The following is an 18,865-nucleotide window of genomic DNA, read 5'->3' on the forward strand; positions in this document are numbered from 1 at the left end:
TTCTCCTAATTCAACAATATAATAATTACTGTTTTTTTTTCACTTAATAATAATTTTTCAATCGTACTTTTCCTTAGCCATATTCATAATTAATTTTTATAATAATAAATTCTCCATATACTTTCACATCTATATGTATATCTATATATCTATATATGTGTGTATTCTCCAAAACCAAATGCAAGCCTAAAGTAAATCCCCAACACCCTTTTCTTTGATAGTCAATGTCTGGAAAAGGAACATAACACGGTTGAGAAAGATGAACAGAAAAAGGAAAAAAAAAATCTACGTAAAAAACATGTCAATCAGAATCGGTTCTTCTTTTCTTTTTCTTTTTTCCTTCCTTTTCTTCTCTCTTTTTAGTCCAATGGTCCAAGTTACTCCATCTATCGGTGTACTACTCACACATGGGAATTCCAATTCCGATATTATGCGTCCTACGGAACCGACTCACGTCGAAACGATTCCTAGTGGGTGCTTATTCATCAGCTTTTTGAACAATCCAGACAACATGGGATGGAACTGTGAAGACACGCTCAATGGGTCCAATGTAGTGGAAAGTAGCTACTCATGGGCAGGAACACCCAGCAGCCTCCACTGTTGACCGCACATTGTGGTTGTGAAGACCCCACAGATCATTAAGTGAAAGATCTCATATCCTATCTCTATATATTCAGCACATGCATGGAACATTATCATCATCATCACTATTGCTACAACTACATATTATTACCGTAATAATAATATTATTGTCATCGTTGTTATTACTATTGCTATGACGACTTGGCAGACACAACAATATTGTCGATGGGGGGCTAAAGTGATTAGTGCTATTGGACAAAGGAATAGTTGCAACAGTTGCTCAACTTTGTTGCTCTTTCTTTTGGGCTTTCCCTTTTTATCTTTATTCACTCTTTTTTTTTTTTGAAGCACATATCACTTTCACCCATAGTGGGGCTTCTGACTGACAAAAAAGAAAAAGGGGCGTCTAAAATGCATAATATAGGTGCATACATATTTATATGTACATATATATAAAGATTGCATATCCAACAAGTGAGGTGTGATGATGCCTCTGTCTTTAGCCTAACATTCGCTGATCCACCAAATCCATTCAAGTAAAAGTAGACTCATACATTTGTGGCAGAGTCGGTCACAATTGATATTCCCACCCCCCAACACACTCAAAAAAAAAGAAGTAAACCTCTTTCTTTTCTCCTCTCCCTACCCTTTCCTTTTTTTCTTTTTTTGGCTTGTTGGGTGCTGTGAGAGATTATTATTGTGATTTCCTAGGTGAAAGAAACTGAATTGGCTTAATTAATTAAAGAAAGTGTTGCTTGGGGTGGTTTCATTTCATGGGGCTATCTGTTCACTCTTCCTTTTAAGGAGGTTTTGTGGGATCCTCTTATGGGTTTGGCCCTACCACACCCCTCACCCCTACCCCCCCACCACCTTTCAAATATTAATGTCTTGCCTTGCATGCCCACTGACACAGTCTCAGTCAAATTGAACATATCACAACACATAAAAGATCTCTCTCTCTCTCTCTCTCCCCCTTCCCCACTCTTTATAAGGATGGAGATTTCTCTTTTTAATTTTTTTTTTCTTTTTTCTAGACATTTAACTTTGTTTTTCTACCATTATAAAGGGACTTCCTGTTTCAAAACACTACTTAAGTGCAATTTTTATTGGTATTTACTTACGTCACATGATATGATAGGATTATTAAATAATTTTTCTCGTTCACTATAAGGTAATTTTTTAGTCTGAAGACTCTCTCGGAAGGGATACCGACTATCAGGTGGGTCTATGACTATTAGAGCTTAATCAAAAGATGGTGATATTTAGTTAATGTACAAGTCTTAGTTTCAAATGGGGGAAATCTCTAGATCTGATTGAAGTGGAGGTGTGATTCACAAGAGACAGAGAATAGCATAATAATACATATAATTATAGAAAAGAGATCTAGAGAGAGAGAGAGAGAGAGAGAGAGAGGTGTATATATGTAAACTTAGGTAGGACATGTGGTGGTCCAATCATGCTAATCAGTGGCTTTGAGATGTGAAATTGAAATGGGGACAATGGTGGGGTCATGTAAGTAAAGAGAGGAATGTAACAGAGGAGAACCCGAAAAAAGCCAACACAAACATCAATTCCGAGATGATGGAATAGTACACCGAAAAAATATATATTATTACTGTATTTTTTTTTAAAAAAAAACAAAGTTGATATGATGGAATAGTATGATGAGTGCCCCCTTTCAGAAGGGAAGGAGGAAGAAAAAGTTTAGGGTTCCCATCATGTGGCCCCATCAGATACTCATTCTCAGTGTATTGGATTTGGATCCATATATATCTAATAAAAACACACACATATACATATATATATATATATATATATATATATGTATATATTCTATGTGCTTTAAATTGCTTTGGGCAGTCCCCACCTCAAATGCATAAAAATGGAATATGGTTGGTTTTTGTTATATGTCACAAAGTGGACAGCTTATGTGACACACATTTCTATCCATTGTACACAGCAAAAGTCTCATGTCCTAACAGAAAGATGATAAAAGAAAAAAATTCGGAAAAAGGAGAAGCAAAAGCCAACAACGACTACAAGCTAAGCATTTGGGATGGAGGACTTTTTCATATTGCCGCTCAATAGAAAATGCCGCCCAGAGCTGAGAGCTACCGATGTCGACCCCTCATTGGCCTGATCCTGACCACCTCGGTGTCTATCTGACGGGTCATCCAAACTTTAGCATGCTTTCACAGGCCGTATTTAAACAAATATATCTCGTATACAGCGATGTATGCGCGTGTAATTAATCCGATCCATAATAATAATAGGAGATTATATGGGGTGGAGAATAGGTTGAGCAATAAGGTGGATGGAAACAAGATGTGGGGAGGACCCACACGATATAGATGTGTGATTCTATGGCGATGAGGTTAGTTTATTCACACATTATTTTCCTAAATTCAATCAACAATGGACATGGGGTTGTGTGAACATTGGTTTGCCTTTCCTTGGGCATTACTTTAATTTATAATTTAGTTTAATTTAATTTATATAGTTTTTGATGCTCAACAACAATATCAAATTAAAGAGATTAAATTAATATATTAGGGTTTTTGTAAAAGCATGCACTCATAGAGAAATGTTTGGGGCGGTTCCAATGTGCAATGCACCACATTCAACCACAAAAGAAAAGGATGCCATTTGACAAGATAATTAGCATCTTTTATTCCCTTTTGATAATCCTAATTTATTTCTCTCCAATGATGCCATTTTTTTAATTAAGCATAAAACGCATTGGAATCAATTCATATTAATTAAAGAAACGACTATTTAATTACCAAATGTTAAACGGTCACATTCTATTTTAAAAAATCATAAATCCACGCAAAGCTCCCACCATTATATTTAAGCACAGCCTTAATTAATGGAGGATGCTTATATTATTAGTCAAATCTTATTTAAAGATTTTTCAAATCATGACTTAAAGAATTCTCAAATTAGATGGGATCGGCCCATGTCTTATGCCTAAGTACGCATGAATCTATTTTTCTAATTAAAGTTCCTTTTCAACAATTAATTAATTAAGTGAAGTGTTTCATGATGATAGCTCGCTCATTCAAAAACCCATAATGGGGAAAGAAATATTCTCGATATGGATCTTGATTCTTGACAAATACAATTAATTATGATAGAGTCAATCAAATTAGGGATCAAATTGCTGACCCAATAATGATTTGACGCAACCCATTAATCAGCTTATATCACTATAAGATGGAAATTTAAAATGAAAAATACAAGCTTCCAGATATGTCCAAGAACTGCCAATATAGATTAGCTAGGATCCCATCAGATCATCATGTTTATGTCTCTAATCAAGCAAGATTAATTTAAGTCAATTTGGTATGGCAAATTTTTTTTTTTAAAAAAAACCCGAACAATGGCTAATCCATATACAACAAAATAATCGACCCAAGGTATAAGTTATTCTATGACCTGTGTATTAATTAATTAATGTATATACATGTTCAAGCTAGCTAACCAAATTATTGGAAAAACATGAATGTGCAAGGAAAATATATACATCTTTTTTTTTTCCAAATTTAACGAGTTAGGTTATGATTAACGTCTCTTCTATTAAAATTTATTTTACGGAAGTACTTCTTTATTAATTAGTGTTGAGAAATTCAATCAAAAGCTTAATCAATTTGGTTTGACTCTAGATTTACACAACTCTTTTGCTTTACTTAATCTCGAACCATAATTATATATTTGCACATGAAAATTAATAAATTAAAGGGAGTCGTGTTCTAAGAGGTGCAAGGTTTATAGACAAAATAAATAAATAAATAAATAAAGGAAGAATATTAGGGGATGACACAATCTACAATGACAACCCAACTGGCACTGCATTGATATTTCACCCAAACATTAGACTGTTCCAATTTATTCAGAGATTCTTCTGGACAAACCCCATCAATTTAATTTTGTCATATAATTGAATCTTTTAAAAAAATATATTAATGGGAAAAGGTGAAAACCATCGAAATAGGACAACCAGAGTACAGTCAAATCAAAAAACAATATTCTTCATAATTTCCTTAGCTTAGACAAAAAATAAATAATAATAATAATAATATAATCTTATTCTTATCATTATTATTGTTATTATTATTATTCAAGCCTGGCAACTTCAATCAAGAGAGATCTTTCTTGGCCTTTTATTGATTTTTTTAACCAATTTTCCTCAATGATATTAGAAATTAAATGATTTATTTTAACATACGCCACTAGAGCAGGATAAATTGCAACAGTTACACCGCGAGGATCCGAGAATTAGTAGAACGTTTCTAACGTATTCCCTTAGGGTGGTGGTACATAAATATCAATTCAGAAATTAAATTAAATGCACGTACCTATTTAATTAGTAAAAATCTGAAACGTATATTTACAAATATTTGAAAATTTTATTTCAGTGATTGGCTATTGGCCTATCCCCCGGGGCATAGATAAGGAATACCCAAATTAAATGTAATATGAAAAGCATATTAAATTGATTAGCTGCCTAATGTCAAGACTTGAATTGGGGACTTGGCATTAATAGCTTTCATTAAACCACTACCTAAAATCTCCCACCATATTAAGTTAACTTACAAGAAAAAGGCAAAAAAAAAAAGAAAAAGGGAATCATCAATCACATTCACAACAAGAGAGACAGAATAAAAAAAATAAAAAGAGGAAAAAGTGAAAACATGTAACATCGAGGAAGCCGCCAAAAAAGAAGATAAAATGAATTTGAATTAATTTAATTCCATTTTTACACGTAAAAAAATGCTATGTTGTTGGAAGTATAACTTCTGATTAGACTCCCTACATCTCTATCTTTCTATCTACTCTAATCTAAGCAAAGCTTTTCATATTGTCAGCAAAAGCCCCATTTGTTTTTGTCCTCCTCTGCCGAGTAAAAAAGAGCCCTTCTTTTTTATTTATTTATTTATAGTTTTAATCATTATTTTTTGTGTTAAGATCGAAATATTATAAATTAATCTGACAAGTCATTATCAAAGGGGAAATGTCCCGTGGTGGAGGCAATTAATAAAGTGTGATCAACCTTTGTTATCAAATGTGGAATTTATCTTAATATTAAAGTAAAGATATAATATATAAGATAATAATAAATAATTTAGTAATACCATTATTATGACTACTATTATTAATAATAAAAAAGAGGAAAGGGGGAGGGAGTCGGAATCAGATTCACGTGTTGTTGAGGGCATGCTGCTGATGAAAGGGACAAGATGGTCCTGATCTTATGGGCCCCACAAACAACAATATCTCCATTATTTTCTGTGTTGTCCCTCCCTCTCCCTCTTTCTTTTCCTCTCCTCCTTATTTAATGCTAACTCTGGGCCCCACCTCCGACCTGTCCTGTGGGCCTTCTTTTGTCCCCAATGTAGTCACTCCCCGGCCCCACCTCCCAATCTTCCCTTCCACATCCGTCCCTATTATCCCTATATTCCTGTTCTCTACAATAATATTTGCACGTTTATTTTTTAAATTTTTTTTCTTTTTATTACTCTTACCTTTTCTTTTTCTTTTTCTTTTTTGTTTTTGTTTTTGTTTTTGTTTATTTACTTGTAATAATTTTCTTTGAGTAAACTACATGTAATAATTAACTGTTGGAAAATTACCTAACTTTATTTTACTTCCGTGATCAGGTTTGAGATAGGTTTCCATAAGAGAATCATAATTGACCAAATTAAAGGGAAAAAATAAGAGTACATATCGATTCTGAGATTTGTCCAAAAAAATCAATGTGATGGTGCGTAAAATAAATACAAGCATATAACTATATTCACGTCGCTGCGAGTGGCCGGAAGATGTGTGTTCGTTCAAACAATATCACCGAGCGGCGATCCTTATAATCAAATTACTTTTGACGGTTCCGGAAGCAAATGGTTATCAGTACTGAATAGTGGCATAGTTATTGTCGGGTTCATAGTAACTCATTTTTCCCCCAATTATTTTTATATTAAAAGATGAAATTAATAGTTTTAAGAATCTCAAAAGCAAGTCCAAAATAATAAATTAGATAGCTACCTCTGTCTATTCAATTCAATAGATTGAGATGAAACGGTCATGGGGAAAGAGCTGATTCCAAGGTGATGGATGAGTACACACGCATAAATACGCGAGCCTTGGAAATTGTCGCTTTTAATTTTTTTTTCTTTCAATAACTCATAAATAAAAATAATTACCGAAAATTGACGTCAGGGTTTGGTTTGGTTTTAGTTTTCATAGGAAAATCAGAAATTTTATTTTTCTTCTCGGGAAAATTCTCGATATCTCGAAAAGTCTCTTGACCCCACGCTTACGAACAATCTATTGTAATAGACAGACACCGAGACGTATTAATGTTTTCTTTTTCTTGGAGTGCACCTTGGTCGATGTAAGGACGGATTGGACGTTATCGATGATGACAACTTTTTACTATATATACTTAATTAATATAAAACTTAAAACTTAAAAGAGAAAGAAAATTGAAGGAAAAAGAAAGAAAAAGGAAAAAAGGGTTTCTGAGTTGTCAAAATCGTCAAATTCAATAATGGGGGCAAGTTGAGAATTCCCATATTTTGCATGTAACTTCCGATTCCGTCTTTTATGGGATGTCCCGTTCAAAAATTGGGATGTGATCTCTCCTAACAATTTCATTTCATTGATGGGAATGGGGAGACTAATTTGGGTGGCCTAAGAAAGGGACTCCTCATATCCCCCAAAATTGACAAAGGAATTTATTTCCTTGTCAAAAGTTGGGACTATTGAGATATGAGATGTCCGCGAAATTTGTTTGTACTCTTTATACCAATCTAGAATGGGGTGTTGTCCTCCTCGCCCCCTCCCCCTTTATTGCGTTCAAAGAATCTATCACGACGTCGTTGACATCTTTCCGCTCCGAAATGGGCTATTATTGCACCCCACATATGGCTCCTTTTCGAAAAAAAAAAAAAAAAGCAGGTGTCCGGACTAGAAAGTATCGCAGCCCGTCTTTTCGACTCGGCGATCGGTATCGAGATAAGAGGCAAAGAGCGTTGATTCACGCACCCCCATTACGGGTATAAATCTCCGCGTGAAAAGGATGAAAAGATCGACTAGCATATAGTCCTATGAGATGACAACTCTTGTCATTGTGTAAGGCTCAATTTCAAGTATATATACGTGGCTTTTATCTTATATGGATGAGAATAATCAGTGCGAAATCGTGAAATTTTGGTGAAGAAAGAATCTAAATTCCGAGGAAATTGTTTGTATACGGCAAATATTATACACGCATGAGGAGGACACTTGGGTGAGCAGTGGGTCACCAGAATTGTCTTGTCATACGCGTGAAATTAAATAAGATAAATAAATAAACAAAATAAAATTATTTTAAGTAAAGTGCGTGGCAAACCATCAACGAGCTGCCCACGTCACACTTTCCCGTTGAAAAAAAAAAAAAATACATAATATATGAGGGAGTGTCGTATGAAAATGGTGTTCATGTTCTGCTGCGAAAAAGGATGAAAAATTTTGTCAGATATTATTAAAAAGGCGGTGAAGTCCTTGCACTTATCATGTGTCCCCTCTCTTTTGTGACTTTTGTTGTGACTCGCCAACCTCCTTTCACAATTTTTTTTTTCCTTTTTACTCGAATGGGTGGAAACTTTTCTAATAAAAAAAACAGTATTTTCCCATCCACCAACAAAAAAAAAAAGTAAAAGTAAAAAAAAAAGAAAAAGAAAAGTTACATGCATGCTTTTTCAAAAGGGGATTTACGTCGATGGAGAGATAGGCGGTAAAACCGCGAAAGACCACCGTCCATATGTCCTCCAGAACGGTACAAGATGCTTATGAGTCATGAAATGAAGCAAAGATCGATCGCAAGCATGTCATAACCCTAATCAAGAACGCACGAATTGGCGGTTCAGTTATGAACAACTTGAGCATGATAAATATTTTACGCGGCGCGATGCAACCAATTTTGTAGCGATGCATACAATATAAAAAATCTAAATTTGATTCATAAAATTCTCTAACCTTTTTTTTTTTAAAAAAAAATTTCTTATTAATTTCACCGTAAGAGGGCCAGGCCAGATTTATTGCAATTGAATTTTACAGTCAATGAAACTAAATAATCCTCATTTACTACTTACATAATTGGAAAATATGTCCTAACCCCACAGAACACGTTGCATGTTTAATTTGGTCTAATACGATAAATAAGGTGCACGGAATCCTTGCAATATTATTTATCCAAAACAGTAATAATTCCTTCGCATTTATCTCGTGCCTGGCCTGGTCCCTTCCTACTACTAAGCTGGCGATCTATCCATTTCTTTCCTTCCTCTTTTTTCTTTTTCTTTTTTTTTTTTGGTCGTTTTTGCACCGTCGAAATTTTTGGGGAAACAATGGAAGTTGGGGGGGCCCACTGCCATAAAGGCTGAAAAGAGCCAGAGGACGGAAACAGCCAAAATTAGGCAGGGACCCCCCCCTTACTCAACTGGCAAGAAATTAGGAATCATTATCATCACTTTTATTTTTATTTTATTTAATATAATTTAAGATCCGCTCTGATGAATTGTTTTTGATTTTGTTGTTGTCTTCTTATTTAACGTGCCCAAAACTTAGACGCAGCCAGTGGCTCCTTCATTATTATTACATCCACAGGTCCCTCTCCCTCGCCCTTTTTCATTTTTAATTTTAATTTTGTGACAGGGACTTGTGGACGTACATAATCCAAAGGGCGTGAAGCCAACGCGCCACCATAGTGAACCGCCACAATCACCACCACCTGGCCCACCTCGGGAGGCCCGACGAGGAACATTTTACATATTTCACGACTGTCGAGAACGTCACCTTTATCTATGTCCACATTCATATATATATATATATATATATATATATATGTAAGATAGATTTATTTACATGGCCATCTTTTCATAACTGAGTTCCGTATATTGCTTTGTTATCAGCTTTATCCTTCACATTTTTCATTATTAACCGACCATTTGTGATTGCAATTTTTCTATTTCGTACGGACTTATTCTAAATGATCAACATTTTCATTTTATATACTTTCATTAGCGTGTGATAGTACTCCTTTCGTACCAATCTCGCAACCTTAGTTAGAAATGGCAATTATGAAAAATTATTATATTCTTGTATTGATAAGCGCTCAACTGCACTAATATGTCTTATCATAGTACAAATAAGAATTTGAACTCGTCTTAATAGAAATTTATACACGAAAGAATTTTTGGAGCTCATTTATGGTAATTGTATTCTTAGAAGCGATAGATTCTCCCATGCGAGTCCGGCAGTGGGCACTCGTCGACATCTATCTATCTATGTTATATTGCCCTTGCTGAGTAGAGACTGCTAAGGGATAGTAAGTATCAATTTTTAGCACAACCTAATCTAGTGTTTTTTTCTTAAAAGGAAAATAAATTGGTACGATAGAAAGGTGACGTGGCTGCCTAAAACCCGCAAAAACCGAAGGGTGTTGAAGGACTTAGGGGGACCTTTCTTGGTACTCACTTTTGGCTCTTTCCACATTTTTTTAAACTTTTTCCCTAAATCCCAAATTTACTGATTTTTCTAATTATATTTTAATTTTTTTGGGAGCAATTTTTTTTTTTTTTTTTGTGGGGAGTGTGGGGACAGAGGGGGAAGGACGTGCGTGGACGTGAGGCGCACGCGAGCACGGACGAGGAGATATGGGGGCTGTGCCAACTGCTCTGTACAGCGACATTTGCGCGCGGCGTACGTGTCAGCTTTTGCCCGTACTGCTGTCGCCCTCGGTTGACCCCACGCTCACCGCAGCGCGCGTTGCTGCCACGGCCACCCACGATGTCTCTCTGTCGGGCGGATAGGACGCTGACTTTTGGACCCCACCCAAGGCGATTGGGTCGTCGTGGCCCCCACTTATCTGCCGCTCTTATTTATCAGCGGAACCCCACCGCCAGTCTCCAGTGCCATTTATGGTTCGAGTCATAGTTATTTGAATAATACTTGCTATATTTATTTATAAAATTTAATTTAATTTATTATTTTTTCTTAATTAAATAATACAATAATTACTTTTTTTTTAATCTTTTCATCAAATTTTATCTTATATTTTTTTATCTATTATTACGATTAATTTTTCTTATTCATTATTACAATTAATTTTTTAATATTAAATTATCTCAATTATTTAACACTTTTTCTCAATTTAATAACGGTCTAGGATGAGTACTTGATGAATCTGTGCCCTCACACAGACAGTTAGCTTTTCGTGACGAGATGGTATTAAAGCCCTAGAAAATCCTGGAGGTCGCGGGTTCAAAACTCAAAAAATCAATGTGGGGGTCATCCACTGTAGTTCACGAGCGTCATGGGCCCGGAATGAGTACTTGATGAATCTGTGCACTCACAAGAACATCTAACTTTTCTTGGCGAGACAATTCATTACCTTTTCTTTTCAACATATACTTTTTTCAATTACTTTTATTTTTATATTCTCAAATCAAACTAAATTAAATTAAATGAAACTTAATTTCGTTACCGAACCCAATATAAATTTCTTCTATTGTCTTAAAAAAAAAAGTGGTAAAGCCAAATCCATTAATCTTCTTTCGGGTCATACCATGGAATAACTTTAAATGTAAGAACCTACTTTAAATTGAAGAATTTTTTAATTTTCAGTTTCGAAACTATTTTGAAGTTACGGCAACAGTACTGTGAGGATAATAAAACGGTCCGGACGGTACGTCAGGCAAAAAAAAAAAAAAAACAGAGCGCACTATGTTCGGATTTCTAGAATGTCATGATTTTCATTGCGAGTTCCGCAAGAAATGCGTTGGTAGAACATACTTGCTCTATATCGCAGATAGCACATACTTTATCTCATTAGTTCATCGCGGCATATCTCATCTCATTAGTTCATTTCACGTATAAGCAGACCATTTCTATCAAGTACACCGTGTCGTGATAAATGTTCGATGTCAACCGACGAAAAATGGTGTCAACAAAGATCGATGATTGTCGTAAGGAAAATATGAGCAGACCATTTCTATCAAGTATACCGTGTTGTGATAAGTGTTTGATGTCAACCGACGAAAAATGGCGAGTCGACAAAGATCGATGACTGTCATAAGGGAAATATAAGAACTCATAGTAAAAAGAACGAATTGAATTGAGCTAATTTACTACCAAAAAGATAACAAAGTGAAAAAAAAAAAAAAAAGGAACTAGAGAAGGGATCGTTGAAGTACTGAACATGGCAAGGAGTGTTTTTCTGGAAACATTTCTATCTTGTTTTCTGTTTCCGGACTATTGCATTTTCCAAGGAAACGTTTTCCCCCCTCTTCTCTGTTTTCCGATTTTCCACAATTTTCCGTTTCGCCTCAGGACACGTTAACGTGCACACTGGCGGTTTTGGCCGAATTACACACGGGACATGTGTGAAGGGACGACCCGCACACCGTACACAAGCACAGGTGCCGGCACGGCAACAGTAGCACCCGCGCCTCCTCCCTCCGGCAGCTCCGGCACCACCTCCGGTCATCGACGCCCAGCACTTCCGCCCCAATATCCCGCGACGGGCCTGCGCCGGCTGCTCTGTCGTATCCCGCGCCACTACTGTCGCAGCAGGACTCGGCGTCGTCCGCCAAGGGGTGGTGGTTATTGACTGCGCCATCGTTGAGGGATGCACTGCCACCGGCGAAGACGTCGTCCTTGACGTGGGAGAGGACCTGCTCGAGGTTAGTCCTCAAGGCGTTAGCGGTGGCTTCATTGGCCTGAGCGAGGTCCCGCCATATCTGGTTCTCGACGCACAGGGACTTTATCCTCTCTTCGAGCGCCCAATTCATCTTCGCGATCTTCTCGATCTCATCCTCCTTCGACCGTAGCCTCTTCACGAGCCGTTCCTCGATCACCTCCAGTATCTTCCTCGCCTGATTCTTTCTCCTCTGTTCGATCTCCAATCTCACCTTGTCCATCTGTTGCAAAATAAACGCCAGATCACAATTTAATTACAGGACAAAACTCGACATTTTTACGAACGCCGGCAACGGAGATGGAGCATGAGCGCTTACGTGTTGAGCGATGAGATGGTCGATGTCCAACTGCTGCTGCTCAATCTGGAGGGAAATGTCCTCGCCGAGGAATGAGAAACTCGAAGTGCTGCAACTGTTATCGCGGTGCTGAACGGTGTAGGGTAGGATTTGGTTCGGCGACGAGTACTCTCGGGAGCGCTTCCGAGAAAGCAGAGGCATGTTGTGGGTGAGGCCGCTGTCGGACTTCAAGGGAGTCTTGGGAGGGAGGGAATCCGTGAGGGGGGAGCTGTACATGGGGAGCATGCCGGTCGTATCGACCGTGGTGGTTCCGGATAGCGGGAGGCCGTACCCCATCTGGAGGTTGTAATTGTATGGGCTGGCGACGCAGGCGTTGGCGTCGATCGGCCTTATCATCTCCCTGGAATTCAAATTCAAATGAATCGCATATGTCAGCAACAGGAGAGGGTCGAAAACTCCAATTTTACGTCGTGCTTAGAGAGAGCAGAAGGGGAGCGGAAACTGACCGGTTGGGCCGGAGCTGAGGGGGGAACAGATTAAGGTGCCGGGCCTCGACTGCCATGAAAACGATGGGAGGGTTTGATGATGCTTCGCTGGTAGTGTATTTCTATGATCTCTGGGGCCTTCTGCGGGGAGCTGTGGTTGCTTCTGAATCGTTGTTGTTCTTCTTCTTCTTCTTCTTCTTCCTCCTCTTATGAGGGTAGTGGGGAGAGAGTGGAGAGAGAGAGAGAAGGGAAATGGGGAGGAGGACAAGGGGGGGCATGCAAATGAGGTGGGAATGGGGGAGTTTTATTAAGGGTTTGGTTGGATTGAATGAATTCATTATTTCTCACTCACGCATCTCTCTCTATTTTCTCTTTCCTCTTTTTTCTCGCAGGAAAATTATAAAATAATAAGTGATGACAGTAATAATTAAATAAAAATAAATAAATGAATAAGAAAGAAAAGGATGGAGAGAGAAAGGGGAGAGAATATCGATAGATATATAGATAGAGAGAGAGAGAGAGAGAGAGAGAGAGAGAAACATTTGTTTGGTGGTTTGGGTTTTGTATATTTATGGGATTCGGTTTGATGGCTTCTTCGTTTCGTTTTCTCTCTCTCTCTCTACACTTAATATATTATTGGTTTTTGTTTTGAAGTTTGACTAATCGATGGGGTGGGGGGGGGAGGGGGAGGGGGAAGGGTCAAAGCGGAAATGGAGGGAGAGTGCGGGGGGGCAGATTCGGTATCTTGGACCGGGTTTATCGTCGCGACTGACTCCGGTTTGCTTTTCCTTTTTTTTTTTTGCCCTTTTCTTAATTCTTTTTTTTTTGGCGTAAAAATCTTTTTCTTAATTCATTCATTCTGTTCTGACGGGACAACCGGACGGACAGGAGGAAAAGCATTGCAATTTGCTTGCAAGGATGGATGGATGGGCAAGGCAGTGCAGTGCGGAGCGGCAGATACCCATTTTTTATTAATCTATATTTTTTAATTTAATTAACAAGAATAGATAATAATAATAATAATAATGATGATGATAAATGTATGAATGAATTAATAAATAAATAACTGACAAAGAGCAGAGCATCAGCCACGTATCACCTGCCGAATAAGGCCAGGTACGGAAGATCCACGTTGGCCCCCTGTCCGCAACTAGGTAGTACTTTCCCCACCCATATTTCTCCATTTATTTATTGATTTGTTTTTAAATTTTTTTAATTAAAATCCTTTTCTTTTTTTTTTGGGTAACGCTGCCAACTAAAAATCTTCTAGTTACCATCGTCAAATAAGTTAATGTCACAACTCGTGGTTAGTCATGCGGATCGATGCATCCATCAATGTCGAATATTTCTTCCGGCAATTCGAACCCGAAGAATTTTTCCAATGAATCGAATACTTGATATAAGAGAGCTGCAGGTTATATCGATTGCCGATGAGGACGGGAAGCTGCAGCGGCAATGGATCGGTTAGGAGGCTCTGGAGTTTAATAGATGTAAGTAAATGGGCCGAGGTGGCCTTTACCGCGGCTGGCCCACAAGGATGACCCTGGCTACGTGGGGGATGCCAACGTGGCCGTCCCACTGAAGAGAGGACGAAACGGCCGTTTGGATGGGGTCAAGGATTTCCGGGGCGGTACATTGAACCGGATCTCTGTTTTCTATTTATTGTTTGGGTTTTTTGGCCGTTTCCGTCTTCTCTGTCGCGGTTACCATGTGCTTATTTATTTATTTACTAATTTATATTGCCAGTGCCGGTCCCGGTAACTGGGGCATATCTTTATCTTTATTACGTAACACTTGTCCGTACGGACAACCGGCCCGCTCACCCACCACATGAACCGGTAGATCCGGCCTTCATTAATGGGGCCAACGTGTTACCTAGAAGATATACTATTTATGCAATCTTATTATTTGAAATGATGTCATTGGACTCACTGCATCGTGATTTTCAGTTGGCGTCCGGAATTTAATTTGATAACATGTACGGAACGGCGATGTATATAAAGTCGTATTTCTAGAAGATAAGGAAAGGCTCGATAATTTCGATGAATGTAGAAATAATTCTTCCCTTATATGCCTTCAGCAAGTCACATGAAATCTACGAGCAATTCTCCTCGCGAAAAAGATTGGCCCCAAGTGAAGAATCCCACCTCGGAGAAAAAAGCTATATATGCCCAAATTTAATTCTTTATCATTAAGCAAGGAAGGAGACAGGGAGGAAGCATATTTATGTAATTAACTTGTCGATTAATCATGTCTATGTATAATTAGTCAGGCTGGAAGTAAAGATGTTTTCAAGGTATAATCTTTGCTTAGTTAACGTATGCAATATGAGATTCGTCCGAGGAAACAAATTAGCGGATCAGTAGTAGCCGGCGATTTAGTACGATTTTAATTGATCAAATTCTCCCAGCCGATCATTTCCTAAGTTTTCTTTTTTTTTCATTTTCGAGCACGTACGTCCTTGTTCCGTATTACATATTTGTTTAACAAGTCATTGCATAAAGTTATCGCCGGCACGATAATTTAATAATTATTGAAAAAAAAAAGGAAGGGAGGACATTTCTCGTTATTAATCCAATTTAATTAAAAGAAATGGCGTTCACGGCTGTATGAATTAGGCCGTACAGACAGTCTCAAGCAAGGCATCAAATTATTGCCCCACTGACCCCATTCAATTTCATATTGATTTGCATGTTCTTGCAGCTAATAATATATACATCTCCTCTTTTTTTTTTTCTTTTTTTTTTAAGGATAATAGTTACATTAGTTTACCAAAAGTAAAATCAAAGAAAATAAAAACTTTGCGTGCAATCATGATAAAAATAAAAATGCTAAAAAGAAAGAGAACCAGCATTAATGGAATATGCATGATAATGTCCATACGAAGGTTTTATGATTTAAAATAGGAAAAAGTGTAGTATTGGTCCTCTAATACTTTTCTATTATCATCCTCTTTCTAATTTTGTTTTCTATTTCTATCATTTACCTTTAGATACTTTTCTATTTTAGTCCTTCTATTACTAATACCGTTTAATTATGTTGAGTTAAAACCATTCCACTATATGGTAACCATTCCACATCATTAATTGGGTTCTTCCTCTGTGGCAAAAAAAAAAACTCCAATCCAAACATCAACCAACGAGTCATTTTCTTTTACTTCTTCAGCTCCCACATTGAATTTTCTTCATTGTTGAGGATTCGAATTCCCTTCGATCCCCCCCGAACTCGCTGGAAGCCGCATAAGCTGAACCCAAATTGGGACTAGCTCAGGAAAGAGGGAGAATGAGTGAAGTTTCAGTGATCTTGACAACGACACTAATAAAGCTTTCTTTTTTAGGGGATCTTTGATTTGTGGGAGAAATCTTAACTAGGTTCTCTTCTTTCTACTTGCACTCCGAATCAATTAATACAAGGAATCATTTTTTATGACATTTTAATTTGAATTGGAGTTGTGTTTGAGAGAGTGACAGAGAGATGACTAGTGAAAAGGGACATGTACATGTGGGAAATGGGTAAGAAAAAACTTGAAAGGAAATGTTGGTAAATGTTAATATAGACGTTTTGTTCCTTACATGAGCTATGTTCATGTGGAAGCGTAAGAAGAAAAAGAAGATGACTCGTTATTGGTTTCTGGCTGGAGTTGCCGAGTTCAAGAAGGCTTTTTATTATTTTTTTTTTCTTATCCCATAAATCAAGAAGTCAATTGATTTTCCATTTATAATCTATTGGCTTTTTTTTTTTAAAAAAAATTGATGATGTGGAATAGGTATCACATATGATGGCTAACATGGATCCAACTGAACGAAATTTAACGGTATTAGTAATTGAATGATTAAATAGAAAAGTGTCTAAAGGTAAAGGGTGAAAATAGGAAAAAAAAAACTCAAAAGTAGAGGATCAAAACTATACTTTTCCCCTTTAAAATACGTCCATAATATTAGGTCAATCAAAATGGAGGACTTCTTATAATTTTATGTGGAGAATTTGCATATATTAAGGAGATGGTGGGACTTGTTTTGTTTTATATTGACAAAGGGATGCAATGAAGTGGCTTAGATTAATTAATTAATTAGTTACAAGAAGATCTTATAGTTGAAAAGCATAAACCGAATAATAGAAACATGAACACAGCTCCCACTTGGTATGTTTTAAAAAGGCCGAGGAAATTGAATTATAATATGCTCAACACAAAGAGTGCATAGTCCACTTATGGATATACAAATATATGTGTACGTAAAAGTTTGCTCCAATTACATCCACAAATAATATTAAAATATATCAAAGATATACAAATTCCAATGGGGGCGAGGACGACCCTTGATCTACCCGAAAGATTTGATATTTCGCATGAAAATGTGTTATAATGGGATATGGTGGATGCTATCGCTATATCTTTGTACAAGGTGGTGTTGACGTGGGTCTATCTAATGGATTCTTTTGTTTTCACCTTTACTTTTGTTCACCTCATTGTAGCTCAATTATTGCTCTCATTTCATATGTCCACTCACAGTTAGGTTTTCAGCCACCAATGAATTGAATCAAGAAAAAGAACATTGAAAGTAATCTTACTCAAAGGAAAAGCGGGGGAAAGTGATTATTACACATTGTTATCATGTAAAGCTTTGTCCAACATTTTTCCTTATTTTTTTATTTACTTGTTCTTTTCAAAAGATGAACGTTCAAGTTTCACTAAGCTAATATTCCCGATCTCCATAGTATACTAAGCACCATAGCAAACTCATAGGACAAGTAAGTTTGATCATAAAAACCATGCAAGCAACCCAATAGAGTGCGTTCGAACTCGGTTCTTTAACAAGGGAGAAGCGTAGTTCGGCCACCAAACTAATCATACTTCGATAAAAATAATAATAATAATATTATTATTATTATTATTATTATTATTAGGTGTAAATGAGAAGATACTAGATTTCTTATAGGGATGTGGAAGCAATATTTGGTGCAACTGGGTGATGGGCAATAATGAATAAAGGGGAAGGGAAGGGACGGGGAAAGAAGGGAAGGGGGGGTAAGAAAAGAAAAGAAAAAGAAAAGGGAATAGTTGGAAGAAGAGAAGGGAGGGATCCATGATGTTGTCTTTATGGGTTCCCCCCTTTTAAGGGCAAATTGTTGCAAACTTGACTTGTGGATTTCCCCCTTTTTTTTTTCTCTTCCCTTTTATTTTCTCCTTTGTTCTTTATGTATTATTTATTTATTTTATTATTAAATTCGTTGGGTGAATGATTCAACTTAAAGGCTAAAGCTGTGCAGGTATTGTACATGTGATATCCCCTTTTTCATGTACCTATAAATAAGATAAATAAATAAATGGTATAAGATAAGATGAGACGAGAGTGGCGTATTATTTATTTTTATATTTTAAGAAATTAACAATACTTCCTTTGTTTTTGGGAATCACATTCATTGCCTCCACAAACAAACGTATAAGACCCGGCCTTTAAATTAAGTCTTCTCAGCTCCTCACTTTTCTCTATGCAATGAAACGAATGCTTCCCTCCTTTTATTTTTATTTTTTGCTTTTTATATGGTCACTTTCTTAAGGTGTTGCCCTTTAATTAATTTATTAATGGCGGGAATACTTGAGTTCGAGTATACATACATATTAATAGTGCCAAAAGTGTATTGACTCGATAATCATTCGAGATCCGTAAAGGTAGCGATTAAGCGTACTTCGTGAACTAAATATAGCTAGCCATCGGCATGGCTAGAGAATCGTACAGATTTCCTGGAGATATTAATGAAGTA

General features: G+C 36.9%; 1 protein-coding gene across 1 annotated transcript; it reads right to left on the reverse strand.

The window, feature by feature from the left end:
- Positions 1-11,672: 11,672 nt before the first annotated feature.
- On the reverse strand, positions 11,673-13,398 carry LOC116192359 (probable BOI-related E3 ubiquitin-protein ligase 3). Its single transcript, XM_031520895.1, has 3 exons — positions 13,124-13,398; positions 12,639-13,017; positions 11,673-12,542 (listed from the first exon to the last, which is right to left on the reverse strand). The coding sequence occupies exons 1-3, from the start codon at positions 13,177-13,179 to the stop codon at positions 11,949-11,951; spliced, it is 1,029 nt and encodes a 342-aa protein (XP_031376755.1). The 5' UTR covers positions 13,180-13,398; the 3' UTR covers positions 11,673-11,948.
- Positions 13,399-18,865: the final 5,467 nt, after the last annotated feature.

Source organism: Punica granatum, chromosome 1, assembly GCF_007655135.1.
Source record: "Punica granatum isolate Tunisia-2019 chromosome 1, ASM765513v2, whole genome shotgun sequence".
In the NCBI taxonomy this organism is placed as follows: Eukaryota; Viridiplantae; Streptophyta; class Magnoliopsida; order Myrtales; family Lythraceae; genus Punica; species Punica granatum.

Excerpts from the sequence above, each read along its gene's own strand:
- LOC116192359 (XM_031520895.1), bottom strand. The coding sequence starts at position 13,179 with ATGGCAGTCGAGGCCCGGCACCTTAATCTGTTCCCCCCTCAGCTCCGG. Across the intron at positions 13,018-13,123 it reads CCTCAGCTCCGGCCCAACCG|GGAGATGATAAGGCCGATCG; the intron begins GTCAGTTTCCGC and ends TTTGAATTCCAG. Across the intron at positions 12,543-12,638 it reads ACCATCTCATCGCTCAACAC|ATGGACAAGGTGAGATTGGA; the intron begins GTAAGCGCTCAT and ends ATTTTGCAACAG.